This window comes from Ornithorhynchus anatinus, chromosome 2 (assembly GCF_004115215.2).
Source record: "Ornithorhynchus anatinus isolate Pmale09 chromosome 2, mOrnAna1.pri.v4, whole genome shotgun sequence".
Classification (NCBI taxonomy): Eukaryota; Metazoa; Chordata; class Mammalia; order Monotremata; family Ornithorhynchidae; genus Ornithorhynchus; species Ornithorhynchus anatinus.
The window spans coordinates 165,872,999-165,890,560 of record NC_041729.1 but is presented as its reverse complement, the minus strand read 5'-3'; the positions used below and the strand labels follow the sequence as shown (position 1 = coordinate 165,890,560).

The following is a 17,562-nucleotide window of genomic DNA, read 5'->3' as shown; positions in this document are numbered from 1 at the left end:
ATCTTTAGAAGGCCAAATGACTAGATTTAGATAAGCATATTTTCATCAGGAGGGCTAATTCTCCGGAGAAGACGCTAATGCTAGGAAAAGTCCAGGGAAAACGAGGAAGAGGCAGCCCAGAAGCCAGATGGAGAGAGTCCCTAACCTTAATAACGGAAGAACCGTTAGAGAGGTTACGGATTACGGCGGAAGATAGGATGGCCTGGAGAAAATACGCCCACAAAGTCACTACAAATCGGAAACAACTCGATGGATTTGAGATCTCTATATATGTACATATATTTAATATATAATATACAAATATAAAAATAATGTCTAAATATATAAATATATTTACATATAGATGTGTACATCTATATGTACAATATACATATACACAATATATATATATTATTCAAAGAGGGGGCCCGGTGTGATCTTTGCCCAGGAGAACCTTGTTAATTAATGTTGGCATTTGTTAAGAGCTTACTATGTGCAAAGCACTCTTCTAAGCACTGGGGAGGATACAAGGTGATCAGGTGGTCCCACGTGGGGCTCACGGTCTTCATCCCCATTTGACAGATGAGGTCACTGAGGCCCAGAGAAGTGAAGTGACTTGCCCAAAGTCACACAGCTGACAAGGGGCCGAGCCGGAATTTGAACCCATGATCTCTGACTCCCAAGCCCGGGCTCTTTCCACCGAGCCACGCTGCTTCTTGTTGGAGGGAAGTGATCCTGGGCTGTATCGGTGGATCCCGAGGGGATTCACCAGGGACAGAGTCGGTTCGTTGCTTCCGGGATCTGATGTCTGATCCCGGGAAGACCGGGGGAGGAATAAACTAAAAAATAAATAAATAAATGGTGGTATTTGTTAAGCGGTTACTATGTGCAAAGCCCTGTTCTAAGCACTGGGGGAAACAAAGTGATCAGGTTGTCCCACGTGGGGCTCACAGTTTTCATCCTCATTTTACAGATGAGGTCACTGAGGCACAGAGAAGTTAAGTAACTTGCCCAAAGTCACCCAGCTGATAAGTGGAGGAGGCGGCATTAGAACCCATGACCTCTGACTCCCAAGCCCGGGCTCTTTCCGCTGGGCCACGCCGCTTCCCGTGGAAGGGGAGTGGGGTTGGATGGTGTGACTTCTCGGATCTTTCCGCCGGCTATAGAAGGGTCGTTGACTGTCTTTCATGGCAAGGGGACAGTCCGGAGGTCAGTGAGTCAGTCGATTGTACTTAACGAGCCCTTACTGTGCGCAGGGCACTGGACCAAATGCTTGCGTGAGGATGATAGAACAACAGAATAGATCCATTCCCTGCCCACAGCGAGCTGACAGTCTAGAGGGGGAGACGGACATGAATAGAAATGAATAAATGACAGAGATGGACATGAGCGGTGTGGGGCTGGGAGGGGGGGGATGAAGAAAGGGAGCGAGTCGGGGCGACGCAGAAGGGAGGGGGGGAAGGGGAAAGGAGGGCGTAATCGGGGAAGGCCTCTGGGAGGAGATGGGCCTTCAATTAGGCTTTGAAGACGGGGAGAATCTGTAGGAAATGAAGGCCCGAGGTCGGTCGTGGGCGAGAGGTCGGCGGCAAGATAGACGAGATCGAGGCACAGTAAAAAGGTTGGCCGGTCTCAGTTTGGCTACGACACCAGACGCCGCTCCACCCGACATTTTCATTTTAATAATAATAATAATAATAATGTTGGCATTTGTTAAGTGCTTACTATGTGCCAAGCACCGTTCTAAGCACTGGGGGAGATATAAAGTCATCAGGTTGTCCCATGTGGGGCTCACAGTCTTCATCCCCATTTGACAGATGAGGGAACTGAGGCCCAGAGAAGCGAAGTGACTTGCCCCAAGCCGCACAGAAGACAAGTGGTGGAGCCGGAATTAGAACCCATGTCCTCTGCCTCCCAAGCCCGGGCTCTCGCCACTAAGCCACGCTTTTGAGGGCCCAGCCTCTCTCCCTCTTCCTCGACTCCGGCTGCCGAGTTCCTCGGCTCGGAGCCCCGTGTTGGCCGGGACGCGGGAGGGGGACACGGCTCTGGAGCCAGAGGGAGGGTAACGATCGCCCCGGAGAAGATGCCCAGCAGCTTCCAGAGGTCCCGTGAACATCCGCAAATATTCCCATCGAGCGCATCCCCCTTCCGGATATTCCTTCTGTGCTAGGACTGCCATCAGAGGGATACTGGTTGTCTTATCCGCTTCCAAGCACATCATCGATGCCTGTCGCCCGGAATGGAGAGATACAAACCCAACTCACCCTGACTCGGTAAATCTGAACAAGTTTTTTGGGTTTTTATTTTATTTTAAATAGTTATTACTCGATTGAGAAGCAGTGTGACCTAGGGGAAAGGACCTGGGTTCTAATTCCAGCTGGTCAATAATAATAATAATGATGGTACTTGTTAAGCGCTTACTATGTGCAAAGCACTTTTCTAAGCGCTGGGGGATACAAGGTGATCAGGTTGTCCCAGGAGGGGCTCACAGTCTTAATCCCCATTTTACAGATGAGGGAACTGAGGCACAGAGAAGTCAAGGGAGTTGCCCAAAGTCACACAGCTGACAAGCGGCAGAGCCGGGATTAGAATCCATGACCTCTGACTCCCAAGCCCGGGCTCTTGCCACTGAGCCACGCTGCTTCTCTAACAAATAGCACGATTAAGATTACATTATATTTACATTTGTAAAATGGGGGTGAAGACTGTGAGCCTCACGTGGGACAACCTCATTCCCCTGTATCTACCCCAGCGCTTAGAACAGTGCTCTCTCTGCACGCAGTAAGCGCTTAATAAATACCAACATTATTATTATTATTATTCTTAAGACTCCAGCATAGCCTAGTGGATAGAGCCCGGGGCTGGGAGTCAGAAGGCCGTGGGTTCATTCATTCATTCATTTATTCATTTATCCAATCGTATTTACTGAGCGCTTACTGTGTGCACAGCGCTGTACTAAGGCTTGGAAAGTAGAATTCGGCAACAGAGACAATCCCTACCCAACAACGGGCTCACGGTCGAGGGCGGGGGGGCCGACAACAAAACAAGTAGACAGGCATCGATAGCATCGAAACCGGCTCCGCCACCTGTCTGCTGGGTGACCTCGGGCGAGTCGCTTCACTTCTCTGGGCCTCAGTTCCCTCATCCGCAAAATGGGGGTGAAGACTGGGAGCCCCAGGTGGGACAGGGACTGCGTCCAACCCGATTTGCTTGTATCCCAGCACGTGCCCGGCACATAGCAAGCGCTTAACAAATTCCATTATCATCATCATTAATAATAACTACCGCAGTCAGCCGACCCTCAGTACGTAGTACTGTACCACTGTGAGACACCGTCCTCTTCCTCCTCAGCCTGAAGCGCCACCGATTTCCAAGCCAACCACAAAGCCGAGGACGGAAGGAGGGCCCCATCTTGTCCCTCCCCGCGTCCCGATTCGGTTTGAGGCACGTGGCAGCTAATCCATCCCAAGCCCATGGCGTGAAGGAGCCCGGGGCTCGTGGCAAGGAGAGAAAGAGGGAAGAGCCCCCCGATGCCTCCGCCCCCGACTGTGAAGGCTCTTACCTCATGACAAAATTGGCCTCGTCGATCTGTCTGCCGCAGCCACTCTTCTTCAGAATCCCGCCGTTTCCCACCACGGAACATTTCTTCAATGGCAGCTTGAAGGGCGTTGCCTAGCAACGGAAAACAAGGCAGGTTTTCATTGACGAGCCCTCACCCTTACACAAGCACACAAATACGCACACACGCTCCTCGTCTCCAACAGCTCGCTCCCGAGGAACTCGGTCGGAGAGGGATCGGGGAGGAAGAGGACGTTGGCGAAGGAAGGGAAAGAAAAAGGAGAGAGACGGAAACAACGATAGTACGGTGCCTCTGTAACGGGCACCGTACTAAGCGCCGGGGTGGACACGAGCAAATCGGGTTGGACGCGGTCCCTGTCCCACGTGCGGCTCACGGTCTTCATCCCCATTTTAGAGACGAGGTAACCGAGGCCCAGACCTGCCCAAGGTCACCACAGGCAAGTGGAGGAGCCGGGATTAGAACCCACGACCTTCCCGTTTCGGGCTCGCTCCACTGTGCCAGGCTGCTTCTCGCAGAGGCTTTCAGTCTGCCGGGGCAGAGATGAGCTCGTCCAATCTATTTCCGAGAATCCTAGAAGCCCGAAGCCGTGTCGCTGCGTAGCATGCGAACTGTCCTGTCGGAACTGAACACGGAAGACATTTGCCCGCTGAACTAAAAGGAGGAGGAGGAGTAATAGTAGCAGTAGGATTAATTAAATTATCCGACCTTGGCTACACTCACACTGTCCTCTCCTGGCTCTCTCTGGCCGCTCCTTCTCGGGGGGCTCCTCCTCCGCCTCCCACCCCGTCACCGTGGGGGTCCCCCGAGGCTCGGTTCCGGGTCCCCTTCTCGTCTCCATCTCCACCCGCTCCCTCGGAGAACCCGTTCGCTCCCGCGGCTTCGACATTCACCTCTACGTGGATGATTCCCACATCTCCCTCTCCGGCCCCCGTCTCTCTCCCTCTCTGCAGTCTGGCTTTTCCTCTTGCCTCAAAAGACATCTCTACTTGGCTGTCCTCCCGTCACCTCCGGCTTAACGTATCCCAAACCGAGCTCCTTATCTTCCCCCCCAAATCCCGTCCTCCCCCTGACTCTCCCATCACCGTTGCCGGCTCCACCATCCTTCCTCTCTCACAAGCCCATAATCTTGGCGTCATCCTCGACTCCTCGCTTTCATTGGAATCACACGTTCGATCCCTCGCTAAATCCTGTCGCTTCAACCTTCACAACATCGCTGAAATCTTCCCTTTCCTCTTCGTAATGACGATAATAATCATGGTATTTGTTAAGCACTTACTATGGGCCAAACACTGTTCTAAGCGCTGGGGTAGAGAAGCAGCGTGGCTCAGTGGAAAGAGCTCGGGCTTGGGAGTCAGAGGTCATGGGTTTGATTCCCGGCTCTGCCACTTGTCAGCTGTGTGACTGTGGGCAAGTCACTTCACTTCTCTGGGCCTCAGTTTCCTCATCTGTAAAATGGGGATGAAGACTGTGAGCCTCACGTGGGACAACCTGATCACCCTTTATCTCCCCCAGCGCTTAGAACAGTGCTCTGCACATAGGAAGTGCTTAACAAATACCAACATTATTATTATTATCCAAGACGATCAGGTTGTCCCACGTGGGGCTCACAGTCTCAATCCCCATTTTTCAGATGAGGCCCCTGAGGCCCAGAGAACTGAAGTGACTTGTCCGAGGTCACACAGCAGACAAGTGGCGGAGCCGGGATTAGAACCCGGGACCTCTGACTCCCAAGCCCGGAGTCTTTTCACTACCGATCCAATCATGTCTCCTATTCCGCCTTGATGACTGTAGCGGCCTCCTTGCTGACCTCCCAGCCTCCCGTCTCTCTCCTCTCCAGTGCATACTTGTCTCTCCTGCCCGGTTCATTTTTCTACGAAACCGTTCAGTCCCCGTCTCCCCACCCCTCAAGAACCTCCAGTGGTTGCCCGTCCACCTCCGTATCAAACACAGACTCCTTCCTATCGGCGATAAAGCAGCCATTCGCCTTGCCCCCTTCCAACTCACCTTGCCACTCTCCTCACTCCAGCCCAGCCCGCACACTTCGCTCCTCTAGTGCCAACCCACTCACTGAACCTCCATCTCGCCTATCTGGCCGCCGACCTCTCGCCCACGTCCCGCCTCTGGCCCGGAAGGCCCTCCCTCCTCAAAACTGACAATGACTCTTCCCCCATTCCAAGCCTCGTTGAAGGCCCATCTCCTCCTAGAAGCCTTCCCTGACTGCGCCCTCCTTTCCTCTCCTCCTACTCCCTTTTGCGTCACCCTCAAGCGCTTAGTACGGTGCTCTGCCCATAGTAAGCGCTCAATAAATACTATTGAATGAATGAATGACTCTCTCCCTTTATTCACCCCCCTGCCTCGCCAAGTGCTAGAAATATACAGATCTCTATGAGAAGCGGCGCGGCTCAGTGGCAAGAGCCCGGGCTTGGGATTCAGAGGTCGTGGGTTCTAATCCCGGCTCCGCCATTTGTCTGCGGTGTGCTCTTGGGCAAGACGCTTCACTTCTCTGGACCTCAGTGCCCTCGTCTGTAAAATGGGGATTGAGACTTTGAGCCCCACGTGGGACAATAATGTTGGTATTTGTTAAGCGCTTACTCTGTGCAGAGCACTGTTCTAAGTGCGGGGGTAGACACAGGGGAATCAGATTGTCCCACGTGGGGCTCACAGTCTTAATCCCCATTTTACAGATGAGGTCCCTGAGGCACAGAGAAGTGAAGTGACTTGCCCACAGTCACACAGCTGACAAGTGGCAGAGCTGGGATTCGAACCCATGACCTCTGACTCCACAGCCCGTGCTCTTTCCACTGAGCCACGCTGCTTACCTGATCACCTTGTATTCTCCCCACCCCCCAGCGCTTAGAACTGTGCTTAGCACATAGTAAGCGCTTAACAAATACCATCACTATTATTCTCTATCTCCCACATTAGACTGCAAGCTCACTGTGGGCAGGGAATGTGTCTTGTTGCATTGTACCCTCCCAAGTGCTCAGTACAGTGCTCTGCACACAGTAAGAGCTCAATAAATATAATAATGCTGGTATTTATTAAGCGCTTACTATGTGCAGAGCACTGTTCTAAGCGCTGGGGGAGATACAGGGAAATTAGGTTGTCCCACATGAGGCTCACAGTGTTCATCCCCATTTTACAAGTGAGGGAACTGAGGCCGAGAGAAGTTAAGTGATTTGCCCACGGTCACACAGCTGACAAGTGGCAGATCTGGGATTCGAACCCATGACCTCTGACTCCCAATCCGGTGCTCTTTCCACTGAGCCGCGCTGCTCCTCCAATAAATATGATTGATCGATTATTACTACCGCTGCTGCTCCCATTACTGCAAATAATAGTTACAATAATAATACAGATTCAACATTAATCTGGATGAATCCCACAACGAATCCCACCACAAGCCCTCCCTCCTCAAATCCAACACTTTCTCATCCCTCCTTCAAAGCCTTATTGAAGGCCCATCACCTCCAGGAGGCCTTCCCTGATTAAGCTCCCCCTTTCCTCTTCTCCCACTCCCTTCTGCGTCCCCCTGACTCTCTCCCTTTCTTCATCCCCCCTCCCAGTCCCACACCATTTCTGTCCAGATCCCTCATTTATTTATTTATTTCTGTGAACGTCTCCCCCTTTCTAGACCGTGAACTGGTTGTGGGCCGGGAATGTGTCTGTTTATTGTCGTATTGTCCTCTCCCAAGCGTTTAGGCCAGTGCTCTGCACACGGTAAGCTTTCAATAGACATTATTAAATGAACGAATGCGCCCTTGCTATAAATCAATTTCCTTGAGCTAGGATTGATTTTACGCCTAGGGAAAAATCCAAGTCACCAAGTAGTTTGAACGTCTCCAGGACGACAACTGGATGCAATCCTCTGACAACTCTCCCCGTCCCCCTCCTCTAATGCCAACCTGCTCACTGTCCTCCATCTCCTCTATCTCGCGGCCGACCCCTCGCCCACATCCCGTCTACGACCTGGAACACCCTCCCTTAGCATGGCCCGGTGGGTAGAGAACGGGCCTGGGAGTCGGAAGGACCCGGGTTCGAATTCCGGCTCTCCCACTTGTCTGCTGTGTGACCCCAGGCAAGTCATCTCACTTCCCCGTGCCTTAGTCCCTCCTCTGTAAAATGGGGATTAAGAGTGTGAGCCTCGTGTGGGACAGGGACCGTGTCCAACCTGACTACCTTGTATCTACCCCGGTGCTTAGAATAATAATTGCGGTACTTGTAAATAATAATAATAATGTTGGTATTTGTTAAGCGCTTACTATGTGCCAAGCGCTGTTCTAAGCGCTGGGGTAGACACAGGGTGATCAGATCGTCCCACGTAGGGCTCACAGTCTTCCTCCCCATTTTACAGATGAGGGAACTGAGGCCCAGAGAAGTGAAGTGACTTGCCCAAGTTCACGCGGCAGACAAGTGGCAGAGCCAGGATCAGACCTGACTCCCAGGCCCGGGCTCTACCCACTACACCATGGTAGCACATAGTAAGCGCTTAACAAGCACCATAATTAACTGTGGGCAGGGAATGTGTCTATTTATTGCTCTATTGTACTCTCCCAAGCGCTTAGTACTGTGCTCTGCGCACGGTAAGCGCTCAATAAATACGATGGAGTGAACGAATGATCACTCTAAGGATTCTACTCGACTCCAGCGGAGAGAAGGTCGAGCTGTGGGCGGATCTGACTTTGAAGGTGGCGTGAAATTAAAGAAACCATCAAGCTGCGGTGACGTAAACGGGGGAGACGTCAGTGTGTCTGACGGCAGAAGGGACTGAATCGTTCCTCGGGGGGCAAGAAACCAGCCAGGAAAGGGAGGGAAAACAAGAACTCTGAGGAAGCTAGCGAGGAGAGGCTCGGAGGAAGTGAATTTCGAGAGAGGATCGCCTCGCAAGACACTGCAAGGAAGCAGCGTGGCCTGGTGGAATAACAGTAATAATAATAATCGTGGTATTTGTTAAGCGCTTACTATGTGCCAGGCGCTGTACTGAGCGCTGGACGCAAGAAAATCGGGTTGGACGCAGTCTCTTGTCCCACCTTGGGGCTCACGGTCTCGATCCCCATTTCCCAGATGAGGTGACTGAGGCCCAGAGAAGTGAAGCGACTTGACCAGGGTCCCCCAGCAGACAAGTGGCGGAGCCGGAATTAGAACCCGTGACCTTCGGACTCCCGGGCCCGCGCCCTATCCACTACGCTGCACTGCTTCTCCGAGGTGGGAGCCAGGATATCTGGGTGGTAATCCCAGCATTGCCAATGTCCTCATTTATCCCTTTAATCCCCTTTCTTTAGTAGTAAGGATATGTATTATGTGCTTACTGTGTGAGGAGCACTGCATTCACTCGATCATATTTATTGAGCGCTTGTCGTATGCAAAGTACTGTACTAAGAGCTTAGTGCTAAGCACTTAATAATAATAATAATAATAATGTTGATATTTGTTAAGCGCTTACTATGTGCAGAGCACTGTTCTAAGCGCTGGGGTAGACACAGGGTCATCAGGTTGTCCCACGTGGGGCTCACAGTCTTAATCCCCATTTTACAGATGAGGTCACTGAGGCACTGAGAAGTTAAGTGACTTGCCCACAGTCACACAGCTGACAAATGGCAGATCTGGGATTCGAACTCATGACCTCTGACTCCAAAGCCCATGCTCTTTCCACTTGGCACTGGGAGTGAATACATAGGGGGGAAATTTGACCGTCCACCCCCAACTTTCTTTCCCAGCTTCACCCCATATCGCCCTCTGCTCAATAAATATGATTGAATGAACGAAGTGGCTCCGTGGCAAGAGCCTGGGCTTCGGAGTCAGAGGTCATGGGTTCGACTCCCGCCTCTGCCGCTTGTCAGCTGTGTGACTCTGGGAGGGTCACTTCACTTCTCTCTGCCTCAGTGACCTCATCTGGAAAATGGGGATGAACTGGGAGCCTCACGTGGGACAACCCGATTACCCTGTACCTACCCCGGCGCTTAGAACAGTGCTCTGCACATAGTAAGTGCTTAACAGATACCGACATTATTATGAATGAATACTCCAGATGAGACGGTCTCCCCCACTGCTCTCTCTCCCTTTCCCCAAGACTTTTGGGCTTAAGGGATACCGTAAAAAAATACTGTCGGGCTTAAGAGAAACCATAAAAAATATGGTTTCCTCCAGATTTTATTCCAGTTGTGGGCAGGGAACCTGTCTACCAACTCCGCTATCCTGTAGCGTCTGAGAATCTTTCCCAGCGCTTAGTACAGTGCTTTGGATAGGGGAGGCCCCTACCACACACTACGACTTTAGTACAGTGCTCTGCACAAGGTAAGAGCTTAATAAATACGATCGAATGAATGAATGAATGAATGGCTGCCTCAGAGCAGCGTGGCCTAGTGGATAGAGTACAGGCCTAGGAGTCAGGAGGACCTGAGTTCAAATCCCAGTTCTGCCACTTGTCCGCTGTGTGATCTGGGGCAGGTCATTTCACTGGGCCTCAGTCAACTCATCTGTAAAATGGAGACCGATTGTGAGTCCCATGGGGGACAGGGTCTGTGTCCAACCTAATTAGCTGGTAATAATAATGTTGGTATTTGTTAAGCGCTTACTCTGTGCAGAGCACTGTTCTAAGCGCTGGGGTAGACACAGGGGAATCGGGGTGTCCCACGTGGGGCTCACAGGCTTCATCCCCATTTTCCAGATGAGGTCACTGAGGCCCTGAGAAGTGAAGTGGCTTGCCCACAGTCACACAGCTGACAAGTGGCCGAGCCGGCATTCGAACCCATGACCTCTGACTCCAAAGCCCGTGCTCTGTGACCTCAGGGCTTAGAACAGTGCCTGGCACAGAGTAAGCGCTTAACAAATACCATTAAAAACAAAAATAAGAAGGGTGAAAACAGGGGAAACGACGGCGATGATAGGGTGAAGGAAACGGAGGACGTAACCACGGAAAATACACATCAAACAGAAACTCTACGGGCTTTGAAGCGCTCCATCTCTTCACCCCCTCCTATCTTCTCTCACTGATCTCTTACCCCAACCCGCACACTCCGCTCCTCTAACGTCAGCTTCCTCACCGGGCCCCCATCTCGTCTATCTCGCCGCCGACCCCTTTCCGGCGTCCTCGGCCCGGCCTGGACGGCCGTCCCCCGTCCATATCCGCCAGACCATCGCCCTCTCCACGTTCAAAGCCTTATTAAGGTCACTTCTCCTTCAAGAGGCCTTCTCCCGATAAAGCCTTCTTTTCCCCGGATCCCTCTCCCTTCTGCGTCATCTCCGTATTTGGATCTGTGACCTTTGAGCATTTGATCTTCTCCCCACGGCACTTACGCACGTATATAAATGATATATTATAAATGACTCATTTTGATCAAAGTCTAACTCCCCCTCTCCCCTCTCAGGGTGGCACCTGGAGAATTTCCAGTCCCCTACCAGTGTCGGCTACGGGAGGGAGAGTGAAGCCGAGGCCCGTCCGTTCCATTCCGAGCTTGCCCGGTGGCTAGCGAGGGGCCGGCCGTCGGCTACAAGCCGAAACTCCCCCGTGCCGGGCGGCGGCGGCCCGGGAGAGAGTCCGGGGCGGAGACTCGAGTTGACCACGCGGAAGGAGGCCGTGGTCAACCGCTTCCCGATTTTTCCCGGGAAAACTCTACGGATCCATTAGCGGAAGGATGGCGGATGGAGAGCGGGGAGTCCCGGGAGAGGTGTGTCCCTGCTGTCGTTACGGGTCGGAAACGACTCGGCGGCATAAGACGAGACAACTCCCCCTTTAGACTGCTGAAGTTTACTCTCCCGAGCACTTAGCACAGTGCCCTGAACATTATTAAGCATTCAATAAATATCACTGATGATGCTTCAAGCTGAGAGAAGGCAGTCTGAAAGACTAATTGAAGCTGTTTCATCTATTTCAATACTATATTCACATTAATAAAAAGAATAATGATGATGGCATTTGTTAAGTGCTCACTATGCGCCAGGCACTGTACTAAGCGCTGGGGTAGATCCCAGCTCGGCCACTTGTCAGCTGTGTGACTTTGGGCAAGTCACTTAGTTTCTCGGTGCCTCAGTTTCCTCATCTGTAAAATGGGGATTAAGACCGCGAGCCCCACGTGGGACAACCTGATTCCCCTGTGTCTACCCCAGGGCTTAGAACAGTGCTCGGCACATAGTAAGCGCTTAACAAATACCAACATTATTATTGTTATTATACCAGGAACAGTGCTTGGCACATAGTAAGCGCTTAACAAATACCAACATTATTATTGTTATTATACCAGCAAATCAGGTTGGATACAGTCCCTGTCCCTAATAATAAGAATAACTGGTTAATAAGTGTGGTATTTGTTAAGTGCTTACTATGTGTCAAGCACTGGGGTAGATATAGGATAAAAGGGTTGGACACAGTTCCTGTCCCACACAGGGCTCACAATCTTAATTCCCATTTTACAGATCAGGAACTGAGGCTCAGAGAAGCGAAGTGACTTGCCCGGGGTCACAGAGCAGACAAGACGCAGAGTCGGAATTAGAACCCAGGTCCTTCAGACTCCCGTGCTCTATCCGCTAGGCCACGCTACTTCTCCTTAACGTGTCCTTACTTTATTAGTTAGTGGTCTGTTAAGGCAGTGAATGCTAAGGAGACGCAGCTCCAGAGAGAAAGTTATGAGAACTACCAGATACAGATGCAAGACTAAACGGGATGGAGAAATCAAATAAATGAACCATTTGTGTGTTCTTAATTCCAAATTTAAGGAACTGAATTGCAGGAGAGTGAAAATACAAAAAAACAAAAAATGAGGTTTCTGGGATTGGAGAAAGGGCTGAGAAGCAGTGTGGCTTAATAATAATAGTAATTGTGGTATTTGTTAAGTGCTCACTTTATGCCAAGGACTGTAAGAGAAGTAGCGTGGCTCAGTGGAAAGAGCACGGGCTTTGGAGTCAGAGGTCACGAGTTCGAATCCCGGCTCAGCCACTTAGCAGCTGTGTGACTTTGGGCAAGTCACTTAACTTCTCAGTGCCTCAGTTACCTCATCTGTAAAATGGGGATGAAGACTGTGAGCCTCACGGGGGACAACCCAATTCCCCTGTTTCTACCCCAGCGCTTAGAACAGTGCTCGGCACCTAGTAAGCGCTCAACAAATACCAACATTATTATTATTATTATGTTCTGAGCATTGTGGTAGATACGGGGTAATCAGGTTGTCCCACGTGGGGCTCACAGTCTTCATCCCCATTTTCCAGATGAGGGAACTGAGGCCCAGAGAAGTGAAGTGACTTGCCCAAGGTCACACAGCAGACAAATGGCGAAGTCGGGATTAGAACCCACGTCCTCTGACTCCTGAGCCCGGGCTCTTTCCTCTAAACCATGCTGTTTCTGGATAGAGTATGGGCCTGGGAGTTAGAAGGACCTGGGTTCTAGTCTGCGAGTGGGAGCAAAGGAAAGGAGGGCGCAGACAGGGGAGGCTTCTTGGAGGAGGTGGGCCTTCAATAAGGCTTTGAAGGTGGGGAGAGGCATTGTCTGTGGGATTTGAGGAGGGAGGACGTTCCGGGCCGGAGGCGGGACGGGGGCCGGGGGTCGGGGGCGAGACGGGTGAGATGGAGGCCCGGGGAGGAGGTTGGCACTAGAGGAGCAAAGTTTGTGGGCTGAGTTGTAGTTGGGGAGTCTAAGCGGGAGGGAGAACAAATATTTTATCTTCAATTGACAGGTGGGGGAAATGAGGCACAGAAACCTGCCCAAGGTTGGCATTGGAGGAATGATTTGTGTGGGCTGGGCTGTAGGAGCGTGGCTCAGTGGAAAGAGCCCGGGTTTGGGAGTCAGAGGTCATGGGTTCTAATCCCAGCTCTGCCACTCGTCAGCTGTGTGACTGTGGGCAAGTCACTTCGCTTCTCTGGGCCTCAGTGACCTCATCTGGAAAATGGGGATTAAAACTGTGAGCCTCACGTGGGACAATCTGATGACCCTGTATCTACCCCGGCGCTTAGAACGGTGCTCTGCACATAGTAAGCGCTTAACAAATACCGACATTATTATTATTAGGAGGTAAAGAGTGAGGTGAGGTAGAAGGGGGCAGGGGGACTGAGTGCTTTAAAAGTGATGGGGAGGAGTTCGTGTTTGATGAGGAGGTGGATGGGCAACCACTGGAGGGTCTTGGCGGGGGGGAGACGTGGACGTCACATTTTTAGTAAGAAAACGATCTGGGCAGCAGAGTGAATTATGGACTGGAGTGGGGAGAGACATTCATTCATTCAACAGGATTTATTGAGCGCTTACTATGTGCAGAGCACTGGACTAAGCGCTTGGAAGGGACAATTAGGCAACAGACAGAAATAATCCCTGCCCAACGACGGGCTCACAGTCTAAACGGAGGAGACAGATGGCAAAGCCAAACAGAACAAAACCAAACAAGACAGCATCATCATGATAAATAGAATCTGGGAGATATACACCTTATTAACTAAAATAAACAGGGTAATAAATAATATATACAAATAAGCACAGTGCTGAGGGGAAGGGGGAAGAGCAGAGGGCGGAGGTGGGGGGAAGGGAGGGGAGGAGGGAGGAGTGGGAGGAGGCTGATACAGTAATCAGGGTGGGATAGGAGAAGAGCTTGGAGTAATGTGATAGCAGTTGGATGGAGAGGAAAAAACCGATTTTAGCAATGTTATGAAGGTTGAACCTACAGGTTTTCGTGGCAGATTGAATATATGGGCTGAATGAGAGAATATAAAGAAGAATGAATAGAATATAATAAATAAAATATAATGAATGAAAGAATGGGTTGAATATATGGGTTGATACCTATTTGTTTTGTTTTGTTGTCCGTCTCCCCTCTTTTAGACTGTGAGCCCGTTGTTGGGCAGGGATTGTCTCTATCTGTTGCCCAACTGTAATTTCCAAGCGCTTAGAACAGTGCTCTGCACACAGTAAGCACTCCATAAATGCAACTGAATGAATGCATGAATGAAAGAGAGGAGTAGAGGGTAACGCCAAGGTGACGGGCTTGTGAGACGGGAAGGAAGGTGGTGTTCTCTACAGTGACGGGAAAGTCAGGGGGAGGACAGGGTTTGGGTGGGAATACCGTTGAGTGACTGACTGATGGTTTGCCTCTGGGAAATTTGAGAGGCAGGGAGATTACTTTCAGAATAAAATATATTGGTGGAACAATATTCCCTTGTTCCTCGGGGAAATTTGGAAGGGAGGGAAATTACTTTCTGAATATCTTGATTTTAGGCAGGCAAGTCTAGAATTGGGTCTCAGTAGACAAGGCTGATATGTTAGCAGTCTCCCTACCGCTTCAAGGTTGTTGAGCTGTTCGTGCCCCTAACGGAATCGGAGTTGGAAGGACCCTTCAATGACAACTTGGTTTCTCTTTCTACGGTGGGAATAAACACAGTTAATCCTGAAGAACGCTCAGCACAGTGAGGACTGAGAGCCCTTACGAGCGCTTATTAGAAAGGGAGGCAAGGGCTTTGTAAACAACAGAAAACTCCACGCAACTATTTTAAAACCATAATCAATCCTATCGACAGACAAATCAATCTCCTCATTTCTTCCAAAGCAATTCCTTAATTCCGTGGCAGTAAGGGCGACCTGCAGGCTACAAGGCCGGCCACGATGAGCAGTTTCGCATCAATCCAGACAGACACGGGTTAGCGAGGACGTGACGATACCGAGGCTCACTGATCCAAAGGCTTATCTAGGCCGCCTTGACTACCACACCAGCCTCCTCTCTGACCTCCCTGCCTCCTGCCTCTCCCCACTCCAGTCCATACTTCAATCTGCTGCCCGGATCGTTTTTCTAAAAGTCGTTTACTCCACGTTTCCCCACTCCTCAAGAACCTCCGGTGGTTGCCCATCGGCCTCTGTGTCAGAAAGAGATTCATTTCCAGAGGTTTTAAAGTCCTCGACTCGATCGGCTCATCCTCTTCTACCGTACCGGTTTACTGGGTAGAGTCCGGGCTTGGGAGTCAGAGGTCGTGGGTTCTAACTCCGGCTCCGCCGTTTGTCAGATGTGTGACTTGGGGCAAGTCACTTCACTTCTCTGTGCCTCAGTTACCTCATCTGGAAAATGGGGAGCCCCACGCGGGACAACCTGATGACCTTGTATCCCCCCCAGCACTTAGAACAGTGCTTGGCACATAGTAAGCACTTAACAAATACCATCATTATTATTATTATTACACTTTGCTGATTTCCTACTCCAACCCGGCCCGCACACTTGACCCCTCTAAGTCCAACCTACTGACTGTACTTCAGGCTCATCTATCTCACCAACAACCCCTTGCCCACATCCTGCTCAGTGTTCTGCACACAGTAAGAGCTCAATAAATACTTTTGATTGAATAAGTGGAACTCCCTCTCTCTTCATATCACCAGTCTCCCCGCCTTCAAAGCCCTCCTAAAATCGCGTGTCCAAGAGGCCTAACCTAAGCCCTCATTTCCCCTACTCCTTCTCGCTTCTGCATTTTTCCCCTTCAAGCACATGAGAAGCAGTGTGGTGCAGTGGCTAGAGCCCGGGCCTGGGAGTCAGGAGGTCATGGGTTCTAATCCCGACTCCACCACTTGTCTGCTGTGTGGCCTGAGCAAGTCATCTCACTTCTCTGGGCTCTCATCTGGAAAATGGGGATTGAGATCTTGGGCCCCAAGTGGGACAGGGACTGTGACCAACCCGATTTGCTTCGATCCAGCTCTTAGTACAGTGCCTGGCACATAGTAAGCGCTTAACAAATACCATAGTTATTATTATGATGATAATCACCCCAACTTCAGTCCCACAACATTTAAGGTAAGAGTAATAATAATGTTGGTACTTGTTAAGTGCTTACTATGTGCAAAGCTAAGCGCTGGGGGAGATACAGGGTAATCAGGTTGTCCCACGTGAGGCTCACAGTCTTCACCCCTATTTTACAGATGAGGTCACTGAGACACAGAGAGGTAAGTCACTTTCCCACAGTCACACAGCTGACAAGTGGCAGAGATGGGATTCGAACCCATGACCTCTGACTCCCAAGCCCGGGCTGTTTCTGCTGAGCCATGCTGTTTCCTTGGTAAAAGTCCATAATTCAATTACAATGATGTCTTTCTCCCCCTCTAGACTGTAATCTCCTTGTGGGCAGAGATCATCTCTACCAATTCTATTGTATTGGACTCTCCCCAACGCTTAGAAATAACAACAATAATAATAATAATAATAATAACAATGGGTAATCAGGTTGTCCCATGTGGAACTCAGAGTCTCAATCTGCATAGAGAAGCAGTGTGGCTCTGTGGAAAGAGCACGGGCTTTGGAGTCAGAGGTCATGGGTTTGAATCCCTGCTCGGCCACGTCAGCTGTGTGACTTTGGGCAAGTCACTTAACTTCTCGGTGCCTCAGTTACCTCATCTGTAAAATGGGGATTAAGACTGTGAGCCCCACGGGGGACAACCTGATTCCCCTGTGTCTACCCCAGCGCTTAGAACAGTGCTCGGCACATAGTAAGCGCTTAACAAATACCAACATTATTATTATCATTTAACGGATGAGGTAACAGAGGCACAGAGAAGTGAAGTGACTTGCCCAAGATCACACAGCTGACAAGTGACAGATCCGGGATTAGAACCCACGACCTCTGACTCCCAAGCCCGTGCTCTTGCCACTAGGCCATGCTCCTTCTCTTCCCAGTGCTCTTCACACAGGAAGCACTCAATAAGAAGTATCACTGATGGATGGATTGATCGATTGATAAGAGGAAGAGGGAAAATCAGAACAGGGAATGTCACCCAGCTTTGGCGGCAAAGCTGGGACTTCTTACGTGTCTCTCCCGACTCAGTCGAGCGATCAAAATTTGAGAAACAGCCTGGCTCTTGGCTAGAGTCCGGGCTCTGGGAGTCGGAAGGACCTGGGTTCTATTCCCGGCTCCTCCACTTGTCTGCTCTGTGACCTTGGGCAAGTCATTTCACTCCTCCGGGCCTCAGTTCCCTCATCTGGAAAACGGGGATTAAGAACCGTGAGCCTCACGTGGGACAGGGGCCGCGTCCATCCTGAGGAGCTCGTATCCACCCCGGC

General features: G+C 50.8%; 1 protein-coding gene across 1 annotated transcript in view; it reads right to left on the bottom strand.

The window, feature by feature from the left end:
* ST8SIA1 (ST8 alpha-N-acetyl-neuraminide alpha-2,8-sialyltransferase 1) overlaps nt 1-17,562 on the bottom strand; it is a 75,109-nt gene that overhangs the window by 30,417 nt on the left and 27,130 nt on the right. The window contains exon 3 of the mRNA XM_029047321.1: nt 3,539-3,648. Within this exon, the coding sequence (XP_028903154.1) occupies nt 3,539-3,648 (110 nt within the window). The remainder of the gene's footprint in view (nt 1-3,538; nt 3,649-17,562) is intronic.